A 17989-nucleotide genomic window follows, 5' to 3' on the forward strand; every position below is an offset into this window, starting at 1 on the left:
TATAGCTCACAAAATCCCACAGTGTTTCTAAGTTACTAACACAGTGACAAATACAGGACTTTAAATACTTTTCTTAAATTAACCTTTTAATTAACTCCTTAAAATACCCTTTTTATAACTGGAGGGACCTTTAAAAGGCAGATGCCCAGGGGGTGTGTATGCATGTAGAGGGCCGCTGATTACCATTTAGCGACGCACACCTTGGGTACGCTTGATTAATTGGTGCTTGTGCGAGGATGTTACGGTTCAGACCTAAAACTTGATCAACATTGAAATATAATGAACAAATAATTGCCCCTGATAGACAAAGCGAGGCTTCTAAAAAATATGAATTGATTCCTACATTGTCAAGAGTAAAAGTGTTGAAAGAGCCCCGCCTCCGGGTTTCATGAAGCCTAATATGGAGGACACCTTGAGCTAATGTAGCGTCCCTCAGCTGAAAGTCAGCATCGTCGCCACTCCTCCTGTAGAAAGGGTGCTGCCCGTAGAGAGCTAGCTGGCTAGCTGTACTCGGCATAAACGATGTCTGTAAACCTCAGCAAAAATGGCCCTGCGTTAACAGCCGCCTATAAAGAAGTAGTAGATGAAAAATCCGACACGAACTGGTAAGGGCACCATCTTTAAACTAGCGTTAGCTCGAGCTGGCTAGCTTACAACGGTCGCTAGCTTTGAGTCAATCGTCAAATAAGTTGCTTTAAATTGGATAAAACTTATACAGTAAAGTCAAACCAATTAGCGTTAAGCTCTTAGACACTATGACAATAATAATATTAGAAAATATCGCATCTCTTCTCATAGGAGAATATGCTAATGAGTTATTGACAGTAATTCTCTAGGGATTTCAATATGCTAACATAAAAAATAGCTGTTAATTAAACAATTAAGTAATTATTTAATATTTATTTTAAGCAGCAACTGTGAAATTGTCTTATGAAGTAAATTAGGTTTATTTCCCACCTATTTTACCCACTTCCTGACGAGATAGAGGTAAAACATGAGAGGCTAATTTAGATACTTCCTCTTTCATGTCACACAGTCCTTAGAGTGCTGTCACTGCCTCAAGATAAAAACCTGTTGAGGACAGCTGAAGTGTTTAACTGTGAGCTTCATTAATTAATCCAAAGGAGAAATTGCTCTGGGAACTATATATATATCTCTTCGCAATCTTTCAGTGTCATCATTTTTTTTCTCTTTTCAGCCCTCAGACACTTTTTCTGGAACATAAAATTCTTCCCCTGACTTTATTACAGGTTAATCTATGAGAATTAACATTAGATTATGCTTTGACTGAATTCACAGAAATCTAGTTCAAAATTGTAAGAGGAAGTAGCTTGCAAGTTCCCAAATAGGAAGTAGATTAATCAGCAGTATTTGTTGTTTTTCTTGGACCTTGAGTCTGCAATTTTTAATAGCTGGCAGAGGGAACGTTTAAGACTAAAGATTCTAGGTACGCCTTCAAGTATTTATCTTTTCTTTTTTTCTTTTGTTTGTTTGAGGAAAAACGAGTATCTATAGAATTTATCTCAAATTTGGAAATTGGTCCACCGTAAACTGCATTAAAATGATTTATCGAACTTGGCTAAATTAGGGATGTCCCAATCTGATATTAATATCCGATACTGGACCTATATTGGCCAAACATCCCTACTTCTGATATGATTTCTGAATCCTTTGGCACCTTTTGCTGCACAAAAGAGAAAAAATGCTCCATCCTGTTTAACTAAGGTTTTTTTAAGCCCATGAGATAAATTAACTATACCAATTACTTAGTTAGATTTATTTGACTTTCTTTTATGTATGTTTTCCATCCAAATAATTTTAGACTATCAAACTACCAAGCTGTTAGCTGATGCACATATACACCTGGTAGGTAGGTAGGTTTTAGTTTTGATTTTATAAACGATGAAAGATATTTGAATTTTTTATCTACTGACGACCAGAGCTGCTCTGTTTAGTCGCATTGGTCTATCTCTAGTTAAATAACTTATGCAGTCTGATAAGCTCTTATTACAGCTTACCTATGCATTTCAGTATAGTCTGCAAAAAATATAAAACATAAGATTAGTTTGCGAAGCTTTTTCTTTTTATATCTTTATCCATGTGAAAACACATCGCAGGGTAACTATTTCTACATTTCTCTAGTCCTGCAGTCGATATATGTCTTTGCTGCCCCTTCCTTTTATTTTCTTATGAAATATATCCTTAAAGTTGAGACGGGTCTTTTCTCTTTGCCAGTTTAAAAAGCACATTTTTGTATAAATATTTTAGATCCAATTAAAACCAAAATGTTTTGCGTCTAAGAATATAGTCTTTGAACAACCAGTCTTAACATGATGTAGAGTTTTAGGAACAAATCCTATTAAATCTTTCTGTTGACAAAGATCAGCAGCCTGGGAAGATTACTAACATGTCTGTTTCAAAAGAGGATTAAAACTGCAGTGGTATTTACACAACTACTTCCTTTGTAGAATGTCTTGTCTGAAGAGCACTTAAGTGTCATGGTGGCATGAAGTAGGTCTAGAAAACATTAAGTGAGGATTGTGCTGTATGCCTATGGTGAATTTAACTTGGTGTTTTCCACAGGGCCTTGTTCACCTATGAGGGAAACAGTAATGACATTCGCCTTGCAGAAAAAGGAGGTAAATAACTGAGTTGTCATCATGATATTATCAAATGTATGCAGGAATGTCCCTGTCAGCATGCAGCTGTACTGCTTGAATATGTGCACAAAAGAACTGCAAGCCTTTGCTTTCTAAAGCCCAACATTTGCTAGAGGGGAAAATATGCCCAGAGCTGCACAACAAACCACAGAAACCATTGAATTCTTCCACAATGTTTGTATCAGATGGAGGACTGGAGGAGCTGGTTGAGGAGCTCAACAGTGGAAAAGTGATGTACGGTTTCTGCCGGGTCCAAGATCCCAATTCTGGTCTGCCTAAATATGTTCTCATCAACTGGGTAAGTACTTCTCCTTTCTCCCTTTAATAGTCCTGAAAGTTGTCACCTCTGGTTAACCTTTTCTGTAATGGTTCTTGTTTCAGACTGGAGAAGGTGTAAAAGATGCCAGGAAGGGATTATGTGCAAACCACGTCAGCTCCATTGCCAATTTTCTTAAGGTAGCTGTAAATGTTTAATTTATATTGCATCTATCTCTGCTCTTCTCTGATGGGAACCCAGCAGTAAATACGCACCCTTTATAACCAATGAGAGCCTTTGCACTGACCTTTGCAGGGTGGCAGCGTGAAAACAGCCACCTGGGAAAACTAGATCAGATTCTGTTTATGCTGAATGCTGGTTTGGAGTCAGTCTACACCCATCACATTGCATCAACAGGAAACTGAATGATCATGGCATCAGTGTTTGGTTGGAGGAAAAAATAAATCACTCAAAGAGGAAAAGATTTTCTGTAAGACCTCACTTAAAGCAAAAAATACAATTATATTTGGAAATGTATGCATTTTAACAACGGCGTACATGAGATCAATAACTGATCTTATAGGTTATAAAAACAATTCAACATAAAATACATCAAAATCTGCAACAAATTGAGCTTTTCTGCCCTCATTAGCTATGTTTTCAGATGCAAAGTTTGTTGATCAGATTAAAATGCATTTAAAATAAGAGGGCTTGCTCAAATATCTTTTCTTTTTTTTTTTAAATGGGCACAATATCAAATAATCCTAACATGCGTCAGTCTTTAATCAGAACAAAAGCAATTCCCTAAAACTCATAGAATGGACCCCCCCAGGTTCTGACGGTGATTCAGAAGTTGTGGCTTTCCATTTTTAAGCATCAGGTTCAGTAACTCATGCTGTTGCTGCTCCAGCATTAGAGGATGACATCTTTGGTCTTTGCCCCGTCCTCCACATAAGAGCTTAGAAAGTTCAGTTTGCTGAATCATGTTTCCATTCACTCTAAACGCATCGGCATACACCACAGCTATTAATCAAATTAATATTTTGTTCCAACTGAGCAGAATTTAGTCACAATATTCTGATTGACATGTTGACACAATGCATCTTTATTTATGCTGGCCTTCATTTCTATAACTGATGTCCATTTTAACAAAGCCATTGTAACCTACCTACATTGAGGAACAAAAGGCATGAAAGTATTTTGATGCAAAAAACAAAAAAGGGAGAGTTTTAACACTTCCGTAGGAGTATTTTTTGTCTTACTTTCACGTTTATTTCTGGCTTTAATTGCTCGATCGCTTCTTGAAGCACCTCTGGGCTTCACAGCGAAGTGGTTTTGGAAAAAATGAAGAGTGAGAAAAACTACACTGCAGACCACAGTAGAGAGATGCAGTCCGTTAAAGTTGTGTGGAGAAAAGAATTGTATTGTTTTTATATACGCAATTATTAATTTACTGAACTGTTTTGACTTTTTGTCTGTGCAAAATGAGGGCAGAGCTACAAAAGCAGGAGTCTTCCCAGATGAAGTCATTCTGTCTCTGTTTGGGTTCTGCCCAGAAACTCTCAAACCATTCTCCTTTACAAGCAGCTGTTTCTGCCGTTCGGTTCGTGTGCTGACTGAAATCTGATTCAGATATTTCCTTTGTTTACATAAGGTTGAAAAGATGAAATAGTTCATGGAAAAAAAGATAAGTAATTTATGACCCTTTTATTGTCCGCTTGATAAATATATTAAGTGTTTTATTCTATACATATTAAAAGACGATCAAAGAAGATTGGAGTCTGTTCATACATTTTAACCTGTGATCAGTAGGTTAATTAAAATATTAAGATGTTTTTTCCTATTAAATAGCTCCCATCTTTTTAGTATGAGCTTTGCATCTTTTGGAATTTGAAAAAAGGAAAAAAAAATATATTTATTTTTTTTAAAAGGTAATTTTCTCAGACTAATGTGTTGAACAGCCTGCTGCACATATCTGCTCCCTCTTATGTTTTTAGTTCTTAAAATAATATGTGAATGGATTTATATGAGAAGCAGCATGTCTGACTTCAGAGAAAAAATGGACAAATGAGAAAAGGCTTTATTGCCAAGTGGTGTTTGAGGTCTGTGAGGAATTTGCTTTGTGGTTAGGTCCTGCCCAGAGACAAACATAGAGGTACTGAAAGAAATTTTGAAGTAGGCTATATAATTTGGAATTAAACAAAGATGCAAGTTGTATTGGAATTTTATGAGAATAGAAGAAAAAAAAGACAAGATTTGTAGAGGAAAACAGCCATGGTTGATATTAGAAATATAAAGTAACAACAATATTATATTCAAAAGTTGAGATATTTGTATTATTTACAATAGGAATGTGTCAGAGGAAGATCTGGCCTCCGTAACAAGGCTAGCTGCAGGTGGAAAAAGCTGTTTTTGAATACTGATAGAGGGGAAAGTTTAAACCGATTTGTGTCCAGAGTGTGAGGGGGTCAGCTGCAACATCTTCTGCTCTCCTGGAAATGTACGGTTGCTTAAGGAGGAGGAAGACGGCAGCCAGTTGCCATCTCTGCTGAAAGAATGATGCGCTCAGCCTTCCTGGTGGTGGCAGCAGCAGCGTAATGACCTGTCTGGTTTAACTGGAGGTCAGAAGAAAAGGAACTGCTTATTTCTGCTTTCATTTTTAACCAAACGCTGCATTCTGAGCCTGTAAGGAGATGACATTGAATAGACCGAGGTCAAGGCAGCAGGAACTGAAATATATTCCTTTGTGTGGACCAAATGTGTTCTTGCACAACAGAAGTTGTAAACTGGAACAAGTTTGATCAGAATAGCCAAGAGCTTTAAAGTTCAGCATATCTGTTTGTCAATGCATGCATGTGGTTAGTGAATATGCTTGTAGAGTCGGTGCTTCTGGCTTTGTGTCCCTGCTGTGGCCTGCCTTCAGGCTGAAACTCTTCTATTTCTCAGAGATCCTGTTTTACTGGACCGGTTTCTGCTTCTTGATGCCCCTTGACCAAAGCATTAGATGCAATTTATGTTTTCTAGTTTATCTTGAACCATAATTTTTGCGGTCATGTTTTAAAGCTAGTGGATAGCTGCTGCAGTGATGACATGCGGTTTTATTCTGGACCGTTTTATTTGTTGACGATCGTTGAGGAAACTTGTCAACGGATTGGGAAACCTGCGTTCAGTTTTATCTGTTTAATGAAACTTTGCTTTTTAGCAGTTGTCATTATAGAAATGTAAAAACAGAATATCATGAACAAAGGTGCAATGGTGACTTTTGTTATTCAACACCAGAACTTTTCCACCAAAGGTAGAAATGACCCAACTGACGCTAAACAAAAAGGACAACCTTGTCCTGTCTCTTAGTAGCTCTCATGGTAAAAGCCAGTTAGCTGCAGAAGTGCTTCCATTATTTAGCATCTACTGCTTGTGCTACAAGCTTTAGTTGTGGAAAATTTTTTTGCAGTAAACCATTCAGCACTTTGCAAAACTGTTTCATACCCTTGACTTTTTTCACTGATGAACAATAAAGTTTAATTTACTTTATGACCAACCCCAAGCATGCACTTTTTTTTAGGTCTAAAGAAAATTATCCGCCATTAATTTGGACCTGAATGTTCCCCTGTTATGGCCTGGCTCTTGGACCACAACAAATTAAAGGGAAGCCTCGCATAGGGATAACTTAAAGTGGGATTTATTTAGCAAACATAAATGGTTGGAGAGGAGAGGGAAAGAGAGAAGTAGGTGGCAGAGAGGAACGAGCTGAGCTCCTGCAAGCTGGTCCGGTCTGAGCTGATTTGCTACCAGCTGGGGTTGATCATCTGACTTGGGCTGGAGCCGCGCTTGGGCTGTGGAGCTTGGTTTGGGCCTCCAGGTGAGGAAGATTGGTGCTCCTAAAGATGGAGCTGACGTCAGCCTGGCCAGCTGCCTCCACTTCCAATTAGAAGCTCTAAGCAGGGATGTTAAGGACTCAGGAAAAGTCTTGGGCTGTAACATCACCACATAAATGTGCCTTTCTCTACCATTCCGTTGTTGTTCTTCCAGCTCCTTTATTGTCCCTGTCCTGCTCAAACATGAGCCTGTCCCAATCTCAACTTAAACTGACCCAAATGTAGTTTCCCCTCAGGTCCCTGTTAGCCATTTCCAATGTCCCTGTTTCTGCTGACAAAAGGCAGTCCCTCATCATGATGCTGCCACCATCATGGCTATGCTTTGACTCCTATGGGTAAATTGATAAACTAATTTCAAATTAGGCTATTTCAGAAGGGTTGAATTTACTGAACTGTGTTAAGGAAGAGGAATATGAATGTGACTACAAGTTTGATGGCCATGTCTTTCTTTTAAGCTTTTAATTTGCAATTATGCACTACTTTGTTCATCTTTCATATAAAATCCAAATGGAAAACCTTTAAATTTGGTGTTATATGTATAAAAAAAAATTTAGGGTTGTTGGAATACTTTTAATCCTTGCATTTGGATGTGACAAAAATACCATTGAGAGCTTTGGTGAATAGGATCGTTGTGGGAGTGGTTGCTTGTTGTTTTAGAGGGAATTCAATCAAACTTTATTTGTACAGCACTTGACTTCACTATTGTGCCCCAGCATGAAAAAATGCTATCTCAAATAGAGACAAAGTAAATATTTTGACTGAAACATACTCTGATAAAAAGTAGGAGTGAAACAGTGCTGTAATGTGTGTCTGTTATGTTTTTTTTAATAGCTTGGTTTTAAACAGAGTTACTCTGTTTTGACTAAAAGGCTGTAGCTTTGTACCAGCTACAGCAAATAAACCATCCCCCTATTGTTTGGTCTTTTGACTTGGGGGGGCTTCTGGTTCTGAAGAGTGGGGTTATGGGCTTTTAAAGTTCACAAGTATCATTATAGATACAGATAGATTTATTTTAGCCCGAAACAAAATTCATTCCGTTTTAATTGTCATTCAGGTGCGGGAAGGATTGTAAAATCCACTCTAATGTCCTCAAATCTGTTCTGTATGGAGTCGAATGCAGTTGTGTTGCTGTAGACAAAACAGATACAAATATAAAACAGCAGATTGTTTGGTGATGACCAAACTCAGTGGCAACATGTACAGTGAGAACATTACTGTACATGTTGCAGCATGGAGCCAAGTAATAAAATAATGATTTTGGCTTTTAGCAGAGTAGGCCCAGTACTGTGCTGATCCGAATTTGTCTAAAGATAATGATAACCCAGTATAAAATGCTTTTTGTAAAACTCTAGATCCAAATGAGTGAGAAATGGGTCTAAATTTAGATAAACGGAAGGTCCAGGTTGTTGTTTTTTTTTTTTTTTAAGTAGAGGTCTGATGTTGACATGTTTACAAGAAACTGAAACTTCCTAAAACTAAGGCAGCTGTTTAGAAATTAAGCATCACCCCAGGATATTAGAAACCTCTTTACACGGCTTTAGCAGGACTAATGTCCAGTTAACATAAAGCTGGATTTACTGTGTTGCACCACCTCAGAGAGGAGTGACAGAAACCTGCTCAACACTCAAACAGCAGAAGCTACAGAAGGGGAGTAGAGGATGTCAGAAATTATGTTACAGGTCTGGGAGGAGGACTTCCCTGAGCTAAACTCTTAACCCCAGATAGCTCTTTAAGGGATGGGTCAATCAGAGAGGACAGATTTCCTCTGGCTTTGTGGTACTGTGAAGGATCTTTGCTTTAAGTTTTGGTTCATTGCAAATTATGCTTCTATTCCATATATGTTATAGCATTTAATTCGACCTGTATTTACAGTGGGAACAATTCTATTGTTTTTCATTATCAAGGCTGCTGACAGATCATTGCTGGTAGTCGATGTGTTGTTACTGGATGGTTCAGTGAAGAACAAATTTTAAAAATGAGATGTTTGCTTTCCTTCTGTTTCAGGGGGCCCATGTCACCATTAATGCCAGAGCAGAGGAGGACGTTGAGCCTGAGGCCATCATGCAGAAGGTGGCCAAAGCTTCAGGAGCAAACTACAGCTTCCACAAAGAAGCATCCAGCCGCTTTCAGGACGCCGGTCCCCAGGGGCCCGTGGTATGCCGGCTTTGATTTGACTTTTCTTTTTTTATATCACACAGTGAAAAAACAAGTCAGCTAACATTACTTCTCAGCCTCAGTTAAACATTTGATTATCCTGTAACATGGCCAGCCCCCCCCTCCCCTCATGGAAATACACATTGGTCATTAATATGGCTCCAGGTTTATTTCTCAGACAAACATCAGCTGTTAGTTCCGTGTGCTTGCTGGGTTTATGATTTTTGTAATGAGAAATCCAAAATGATAATGAATCATTTCCTGATTTCCAAATAAAATTAAGAAAAACAAGCCTATATTTGTTGTTTTCTTTTTAGATCCCAGATCAGAACCGAAGAATGACCTGATATCTGATCTTCAATTTCAAAATGAAAAACTAAGATTAAAAAACAAATCTAGACTTCTTATCCTCCTGATTCAGCTCCCCCTCCCCTCACTGTTTTGTTTTGGCAGTAACCCGGAAGCAGTCGTAACGACGGCATAGAGAAACAGATTATTTTTATTAGAACTATTGTTTTTATAGCTGGGCATCCTTCTCATTTATGTCTCTTAGTTGTAGAACAGGTTAACTGCCAAAATGCTGTATGTACAATAATGATAATGAGGGAGATGTATTGTGATTGTAGGAAAATGTTTTAGTATTATACCACGTCCATAGTGGTGTAGAGGCACATAGCACTCTGATAGGGTGGTGAGTGGAGGGAGCTGAAGCTGGAGAGGATGTCTAGATTTGGTGTCTGCTTCACTTGCTGTAGATCACAGTAGATTTTGTTTGGGATTTCTACTTACACAGTCATGGTATATGCTCCTAACGTCTGCTGTTAAATGTCTTTCCACAGGGTTCAGTGTACCAGAAAACCAATGCCATGTCAGAAATCAGGAAGACCAATAAAGACAACTTCTGGGCACAGGCAGAGGTACATCAGCTTTTTAACAGTTTATTTCAGTCTGACCTAAGATGGTTGGTTTCTCTCAAGTGGACTTGCTCAACAGAAGAGCTTCAATCAGTTTTGCACTAGTTAAACAAAGACTGTTTTGAGGGAAAATGGCTAGGATCCATTTCTAAAAGACAGTGATGAATATTTTAAATATTATAGGGCTTTTTTAGATCTTAGTTGGTTATTGGAGTGCAAAGACTGATTTCTCTGGTTTTATAATGATGTTTTTAAACTGCTTCTTTTCTTTTTTTTTTTTTAAGAAAGAAGAGGAGAAACGTCGCAAGGAGGAACGTCGCAAGGCTGAGGAGGAGCGTCAAAAGCTGGAAAGGGAGAGGAAAGACAGAGAGACCAAAGAGGCAGCGCTGAGGGAGAAAAGGGACAAGGAGAGAGCTTCTCAAATCGATGAGCAAAAGTAGGTAGCAAGTGCAGCTGGTTGAGACCGACTCATAACGGCATCCATTAAAATTATCATTCTCTTCTTCCTGTTGTCAGGAAATATCAGCATCAGCTGGAAGCTGAAAGCAAAGAGCAGGAGAAACAAAGCTGGGTGAGTGTCTCGCTCTGACTTCTCAGCAAATCACACTTAGAGTAAAAGGTTTTCAGTTCTCCAGCAGACTGACACATAAACAAACACTGATTTATCTGAGGCTTCCATTTTGAATCCGCTTTGATGACAAATGGTCTAAAACAACATGGTGTTCTATGAAAAATGTGGTTTTATTTGCCCATTTTATAACAACTTCCAGCTGGAATACACTCTGTTAATTTCCAGTCGACACCTGCAGTGGAATTAAAACAGAAATCAGTGGTCAAAAGTTACGTCATACTAAACTATGAGATTGCTGCAGGTTTGAAGAAATTGGCCAATTCCAAATATTAAGTTCAAACACAAAACATAAAATCCGAATTTTTTTCAATACATTAAATGAATTGGAACTTTTTAAGAATAATAAAGTTAAGGGTTTGATCCGTCTATGGAGATAACCTTGTAATTCGCTTATTTTCTGTTTGTTTGAAAGCTCTTACCATTGTCACAGCCTTCAGTTTTTCTTGTACGTTTTAGTCTTCAGGGAAGAAAGTCTGGATCTGAGCTAAAACGGGAAATGTGTTTCTGCCAAGAAAATTATGATTTTATAAAAAAAAAAAAAAAGAGAAAAAAATTATGCTTGGGATTTTATCCTCATTCAAGCTAAATAGTTTGTTGGTTTAAAAAAAAAATTGGTACAATGTATGATTTTGGCAAAGGGGGTGAAATGAGCCAAAGTTGAAGTGCACGTCATGTAAAAGCCAGAAAGTCGTTCCAAATTTCATATCGACGTTACCAGGAGGAGCAGCAGCAGGATGCAGCTCCAGGGAAAGCAGTCATGAGAGGTGACTCTGTGGAGAAAGCCAATGTGAGTTCTCCATCCCATAAACTCCTTTTACCTCATGCACCTTTTCTCTTCTTTATTACTCTTTTTAGGCCTAATGTGTTTAGTGCTCAGAAGGGATCCTTTTTTTCCACATTCAGTCCACAGGACTTATTTATGAAAATTTTTCCTACTAACCTTTTCTTCATACGAACCGCTCTGCTATAAATGAAGAAACATTTTAGCTATTTCCTTTCCTATATTTTTCCATTTTTCCTCCAGGAGGCAGCTTCACTCATCTCTCAGCGTGCTGTGAATCCCAGGGAGATGTTTAAGCAGAGGGAGCGAGGAATCACCCCCAGCGACTCAGACGTGCCCTCCGCTGCCCCTGGTAGCCCTCAGCCAGGTCAGCCCCAGCCGAAGCATTAACAGCTTGCTTTTGTTGCAGTATTTAACTTCTATCCATGTAAAGTTTTAGCTTGCTGTCAGGGTGTATTAGTTGTGAACGTAATCCATGTCTCAGTGCCATCCTTTTTTCCATATTCCGATCTTTTCATCAGAGTGCCTAGTTGCCTCATGATCATACTTAACGCCGTGTCTTTTCTTCTGCTGAGTCTGTCCCCGCTTTGTTTTCTCTCTCATCCATTTGTGGGCATGTTTTGGGGGCCTCTTTGTTTCGTCTGTTCAGGGCGACTTCAAAGCCCTTTTCTGTCTAAGCAAGTGTACGAACCTGAGCGAGCCAACTCAGCTCCTCGCCAAGCTTCTCCTTCTCCTGTGCCAGCAGCAGCCGCCTCTGTTGTCCGTGCCACAGGTCTGTGCTTAACACACAATTACCATCCGAAACACCCACCCACACACACAGACACAGGAAGATTATCAACTATAATCACAGTAACCAGATTCAGAAGTTCGTTCTAGAAACTCTACTCACAACCACTGCCTATGAATGATTTCCTACTTAGACTCAACCTTCTTTCTTCTTTGAAAATAAAACCAGGTAATTTTTACAAATTGAAATCTGAAAAGTGTGGCATTTGTATTCAGACCTCTTTACTCTGAAACTACAAATAAAGTGTAGGAGAAACGGTTAAAATCACAAGTCCTCTGATAAGTGAACTCTACTGAGAAAACAATCCTTTAAAAGTATTAGAGACGCATTTCAGTGATTACAATAAAATGATTCTATGAATTATTAAAGCAGACGGGCTGAATACAACTGCACACCACAACTTTCGGCTTTTTATTTATAATGAATGTTGGAAAACTTACAGCTGCTACTCTGCCTTGGTCTACAAATAAGCCAGTCTAAATAAAAAAATAAAAAAAATCTTATTTTATTATTAGCAATAGCTGAAATTAAGACTGTCAAAATGTTGCAGCTTGAAACTGTTGGTGTGAAACATGTTCACTTGACAAAAAGTTGTGTTTCATTCATGTTTGCATGTCATCTCAGGTTAATTTCAATGCTTCCCAGTGTCCCTCAGCTCACCTCTCAGACTTGTTTTTAAATGAGCTTTTCCCACCATTGGTCTGTCTGTGGTGCTGAGCCTGTATGGACTTGTGACTGTGTTCCACTGTCTACATGCATGTCTGTGCTTGTGTTTTGGGTGTTAAAGAACCGGATTTGAATGATGAGCAGTCTGCATTTGAGAATGATGAGCAGGAGACTCCTCCCCAGGAACAAAAGAAAGGTGGGGTGCATCTCATTTCCCATCATCTTAAGTTTTCATATATCATTTTCCATCCCTCCCATCTATTTGAACAAACAAAAGAAGCTTGTTTATTTCTCATGTCTTTAATACCCTATTTTTGATTAGGCTGCCACCTGCTGGTAGACGACTCTCCCTTTTTTCCAGGCTAATACAATACCTTATTTTTTTCAGAGGAGGCACCAGTGGTTAACTCCTATGTTGAAGAGACGCCTTATGAAGAGGCAGCTAAGGTGGGTGTTTTTTTGTTTTTGTTTTTTTTTTCCATTTTCTAAAACAAGACACTTGTCACTTCTTACACACCTGCATCTACAACATGAGTGAAGGTAATTTCTCTTGCAGGTGGAAGAGAGTAACTATGAAATGACTGTAGAGGAAACACCAGACAGAGGCATCTGTGCGAGAGCATTATATGACTATCAGGCTGGTGAGTTGTCTCAGTGCAGGCTGAAAGGGTGGATTATGTCTTGAGTGTTGGGTTATGAGTTTGTTATTAAAGCAGGTGACGAATGAGAATGTTTTTACTTAATTTTACAAAGAAATTCTTATTTATTGCTCCTTTAATTTAAGCTTTGACAAAGGGCCTTTGGGAGAAATTTGGCAATTTCTTTTACTGAAATATATCTTCAAAATAGCTTTTTATTTGACACTTTATGACTTTATGATGAGCAGACTGACACCTCAGTAGTTCAGCATTGATGGATCTATAAGCCTGTTGCCTATTCTCCTTAATTTGCTTCGGGTTGGAAGTCTCTCAGCTGTTCAGCGGAAGTGACGTCAAGCGCGTTCAATCTAGCAAACAATCAAAGCGTTATAATCAAGATGGATTTTGCAGATACTAAAAAATGAACCAGCATCCAGCTCATCTCAGACAGTAATGGCAACTCCTTGTAAGGTGAAAAAAGTAAAATAAAAACAAGTACGAGTGTGAGCTACAAGATCGAGCAGAAGACCGCTGCAGTTCTCCATTTGGCCACAAGTGGCAGTATCCTTAGTAAACATAGTCATGCCTCTAAGATATTGGTTAGTGTGGCTGCATGCAGTGTAACCCCAGGCTCATACTGACTCCGGTCTTACCGGTGCGGTGGGTGCGGCGCCGCAGTGATTCCAAGTCATTAAAAAGACGTAAACCTCTCTCACCGGCTGCTGAGCTGTCCACACACGTGCCGGAGCCCTCCGCAACAAGCTCTCACAAATATCCTAATTTGGGCCTTGTTATCGCGTGAAGTTACGTGAACTCAAGTGAACTTCTGTTAAATCTCCGGACCTGTTGCCGGAGCCGCAGAGCCGCACCGCACCGTAGTCAAAAGGGCACTGTGAGAGGGGGTGTGCGGGAGTTGCGGTCTCCGTCAGGTCGGTAACCGCACCGGAGCCAGTGTGAGAAAGGGGTAACAGACTTGTACTGTTCTCTGTAAGCTGTTGGTGGCTTAGGTTTGCGAACTGATAAACTAATCATCATTTTCTGAGGTCAAGCAGCAAAAGTTATGCAACAATCTCTGAATGCTGTTTAAAAGGATTATTCCTTTGTACTGATTATTTATAAGCTCAATTTAAAACCCCTGAAATTTAATGGACAAACTGCTATATATGTGTAAATATTTAGATTTGAGCCACTGCTTAAAGATTTGCACTGCTGACGTCAAGAATATCATTTGCAGAAGATGCATTTACAAATATGAGAAAAATCTAGTTGGTCCAAACCCAAAAGAACCCATAAAATGTCATATTAGTGTAACCACGGTAGTTTTAAACAGGCTAGTTTCCAGCAAACACCATTTCATTTCAAGCTCTGCTGCTTCCTTTGATATTTTGCCAGTAATCTGTAGCTTCAGAAAGAGCAGGTCAGTTGTTGATTAATAATTTTTAAGCTGTGTTTTTATAGTTTATGTTGACTAAAATAACTGACTTAGACTTATTATGGAAATGATGGCAAGTTAAAACTAAACTCTATGTACTAGTTAGAGGTACATGCTGCTGCTGTAAGCAGCTCTCTAGTATTGGATAAACTCCCTTTTCTGGCCATCGAAATATTAAAAATGTGCTCTATCCTTTGGATTAGGAGCTGTTTTGACTCTAATCCTGCCAGGAGAGCCGAGCAAATCTAACTAAATAAATATTTAAATGTATTATTGGGAGATATGTTGCCCATGAGGCATGGCTGTACATGAAATAAACATTTCTGACAACCTTTGAGTTGTGGTAATTTCCCCACAGAAAACAATCAATATGAAGGCCTGCCAGAGTTTATGGGCTGTCACAGAGCGGCTCCTTGAATGATGTTTTTGTCAATTTCACATCTCTGTGGCTGCAGTGCAGAAAAACCTGGCTAGTAAAACACGGGCGGGTGAAGTGCAGACATCTTTTTTCTGTGCGTTACAAACCCATATTTGCTACACATTATGATATAAAGTGATGTTTTAAGAAATGTTACCGAATAGTGAGATATGCAAGTTCTCATTTTGAAATACATAATGTCCCATTTAGTTTATATAGGAAGAACAAAATTATTGTGGCAATAAGAATCAAATCCATCTTTTACATTTATAAACCTCCAGCAACTGTGAAGAGGATCGTTAACTTTTAACAGTTTGAACCGTTGTTTCAGTTCGTCTTATTATTAGATCAGTTCATGCTGCCATTATGCTTCAAAGTGTGTTAAAACATCTGTAATGCACATTAGCACGGCTTATCTTCTCTTTTAGTGTCTGAATCAGGCCAGGAGGAGAAAATTATTCAGATAATTATTCAGACATGAGGAAAACCTGTAAACTGTCATCCATTTGCTTTGTATCCTTAATGGATTAAGAGCAGTAAATGATAAATAGTGTTTTCATATTCAATCTTAGAAAGAGGATAAACAACATTTTGCTTTATTTCCTCTTTAAATCATTCGACTATTTATCATCGACACTTCCTGTCCATTTAGATTCCTCCTAATGGGAAGGAACAAGAGAATAAAGAAAAGCCTAAATTGAACTGGTTTAATTGTTGTTGTTTCAAACATTACAGAAATGTACCAGCAGCTTTTATAAAACGCATATCGTGCCGTTTTAAATTCGTACATGTTTCCGAGAAGTGAAGGGCACATTTTCTTAGATTGGGCGACCTCTCTGTTGCATCACTTCTTCTTTCAGTTGCATGTTTTTAGGTGTCAGCCAGTTGAAGAGATAATGGTTTATTTCCTTACTGTCTAACACAATTGCTTTTTTTCTGTATGTGGAGGTGATTCATCACGTGCTTACTAATGTCCCCCATACTGTCAGGGAGCCACAGCTTTCTGCTGAAGCCTGGTAACCACGGTGATGCCTCTGCTCACGCAAACACTCTTCTCTTCTGCTCTTTCAGCCGACGACACCGAGATCTCTTTCGATCCAGATGATATAATCGCCGGGATCGAAATGATCGACGAGGGATGGTGGCGAGGATACGGTCCGGACGGTCACTTCGGGATGTTCCCAGCCAATTACGTGGAGCTCATCTAGCCCAGCGGCTCATCAGCGTCAGCCTCAGAGGACATTTTCAGCTAAAAACGACTCACAGCAAACGTCTGTGCTCCTACACTGTAGATCAGGCTGAAAATGAACAAAATAAGTCTCCACATGGCGGACCAGTAAGCATGGTATCTGTGGACCAGAAGTTTTTGAAATCTCACCTTCTTTCAAGAACAAATCCCATTAAATTGTTGATAGTTTCAGCAGCTGATTGCATAGTTTATGGATTTGCACAGACCCATAGACTTGCAAGCCTCCCCATCCCACCTCTAACCCTGAGAAAAGTGTTTATCCGTCAGCGTGATGCAGTAGAACGTCAGGTTTTACGTCTTAATTTCAGTTGTGAGCTTAAAAAAATCACTTCTGATTCACATTCCTTTAAAAGTGGCTTCAGTTTCATTTCAGGAATATTTGATGTAGTTGTAGCAATCCCCCCCCACCACCCCAACCCACCTCCCATTTCAGGAGAAAAGATGGCTGTACCTGATTCAGCCAAATCATTATTGCCTTGTTTTTGCCTTCTTTAACCGGCAGACTGAATAATCCTTGTTTTGTTTATATGAATGAACCTTTATCCTGTGTACTTTTTGTTAATTTTTTCTTACTGTGGTGGAAGTGAATATTTAACCCAACAGATCATGTTAGCTGTGCTCTGGCTTAGTGTTTTCTGTAAGGGCAAGCAGTGCACAAAAGGGGTTAAGTTCCTTTTTCTTTCCAACTGTGAGTAAAAAGGCAGTTTTCATTTGAAGTCCTTCTGCATTTTCAGCCACATAATTTCAACATGTGTAACTTTTCAGGGAAAAGCTGGAGAAGAACATTAAAGTCGGCATTCATTTATATTTGAAATGAATCCTCAGTGAGCTTCTGAATTATGCGCGACGGTTATTATTATCTAAAGAGAAGAGTTTGTGAGTGCAATTGTTATTTTAATCCAACATTTCATCTGGCTTCACAGCAGACTATATGCAACTTCATTTAGTTTTTTAATCATGCAAATAAAAGAGCTTCAATGTCCGTTGATCATGCATAGAGAGGGCATTGATATGATGCTTTAATCATGTTTGGTTTCCCACTGTTAATTGTTATGCAGAGATTCTTGATAATAAAAGATGTAACCAATTTCTTTTGTTACCGTAGTTTTTTTTTTTATCTCTAATATCTAGATCAGTTAAAGAAAACAAACGGTTGAAATACAGAAAAGCTGAAGGGATTTTCAGAGGTGTAACAGGAACTCAGATGTATGCACAGTCTGAGTATTTTTCTCTACCGTCCGTTTCCTGGAATGAGGTAACAGTTGGGGAATTCACCTCTAAACCCTTAGGTTTCAATTTCAGGTGAAAATCAGATTTCACCTATCTGCTTTTACATCTGTCAGCTATATAGTGCAGATAAAGGAAATAAATGTGCAGCTTAAGAGTAAAAAATTTCCATATTATTCTACCAACAAAAAGAAAAGACCCTCCACCCGTTATCCTACCTTCCACTGTATTTCTGGCTTTTTCTCTCAAGAGCAAACATTTGTTTTCCTTTTTTTGACCCCCTTTAAATTTATAGTTA

At 38.8% G+C, this 17989-nt stretch overlaps 1 protein-coding gene across 6 annotated transcripts; it reads left to right on the forward strand.

Annotated features, from left to right (window-relative positions):
• Positions 1–386: 386 nt before the first annotated feature.
• On the forward strand, positions 387–17546 carry dbnl (drebrin-like). 6 transcript variants are annotated; one of them, XM_015370915.1, is made up of 15 exons: positions 387–605; positions 2584–2639; positions 2846–2958; positions 3042–3116; positions 8796–8945; positions 9785–9862; positions 10144–10295; positions 10376–10430; positions 11209–11277; positions 11515–11638; positions 11921–12043; positions 12849–12923; positions 13116–13174; positions 13284–13368; positions 16287–17546. In XM_015370915.1, the coding sequence occupies exons 1-15, from the start codon at positions 523–525 to the stop codon at positions 16421–16423; spliced, it is 1434 nt and encodes a 477-aa protein (XP_015226401.1). In that variant the 5' UTR covers positions 387–522; the 3' UTR covers positions 16424–17546. The 6 variants fall into 6 exon arrangements, with proteins under 6 accessions (XP_015226401.1, XP_015226403.1, XP_015226405.1 ...); XM_015370917.1 differs by lacking the exon at positions 12849–12923; XM_015370919.1 differs by lacking the exon at positions 11921–12043.
• The last annotated feature ends 443 nt before the right edge of the window (positions 17547–17989 follow it).

This window comes from Cyprinodon variegatus, unplaced genomic scaffold (assembly GCF_000732505.1).
Source record: "Cyprinodon variegatus isolate N-32 unplaced genomic scaffold, C_variegatus-1.0 Scaffold49, whole genome shotgun sequence".
Taxonomy (NCBI): Eukaryota; Metazoa; Chordata; class Actinopteri; order Cyprinodontiformes; family Cyprinodontidae; genus Cyprinodon; species Cyprinodon variegatus.

What these genes read in the sequence shown, in the direction of transcription:
- dbnl (XM_015370915.1), top strand. Translation starts at nt 523, where the DNA reads ATGTCTGTAAACCTCAGCAAAAATGGCCCTGCGTTAACAGCCGCCTAT. An exon ending in TCCCCAGGAACAAAAGAAAG is followed by an intron (nt 12,924 to 13,115) that starts GTGGGGTGCATC and finishes TATTTTTTTCAG; the next exon opens with AGGAGGCACCAGTGGTTAAC. An exon ending in CTTATGAAGAGGCAGCTAAG is followed by an intron (nt 13,175 to 13,283) that starts GTGGGTGTTTTT and finishes TTTCTCTTGCAG; the next exon opens with GTGGAAGAGAGTAACTATGA.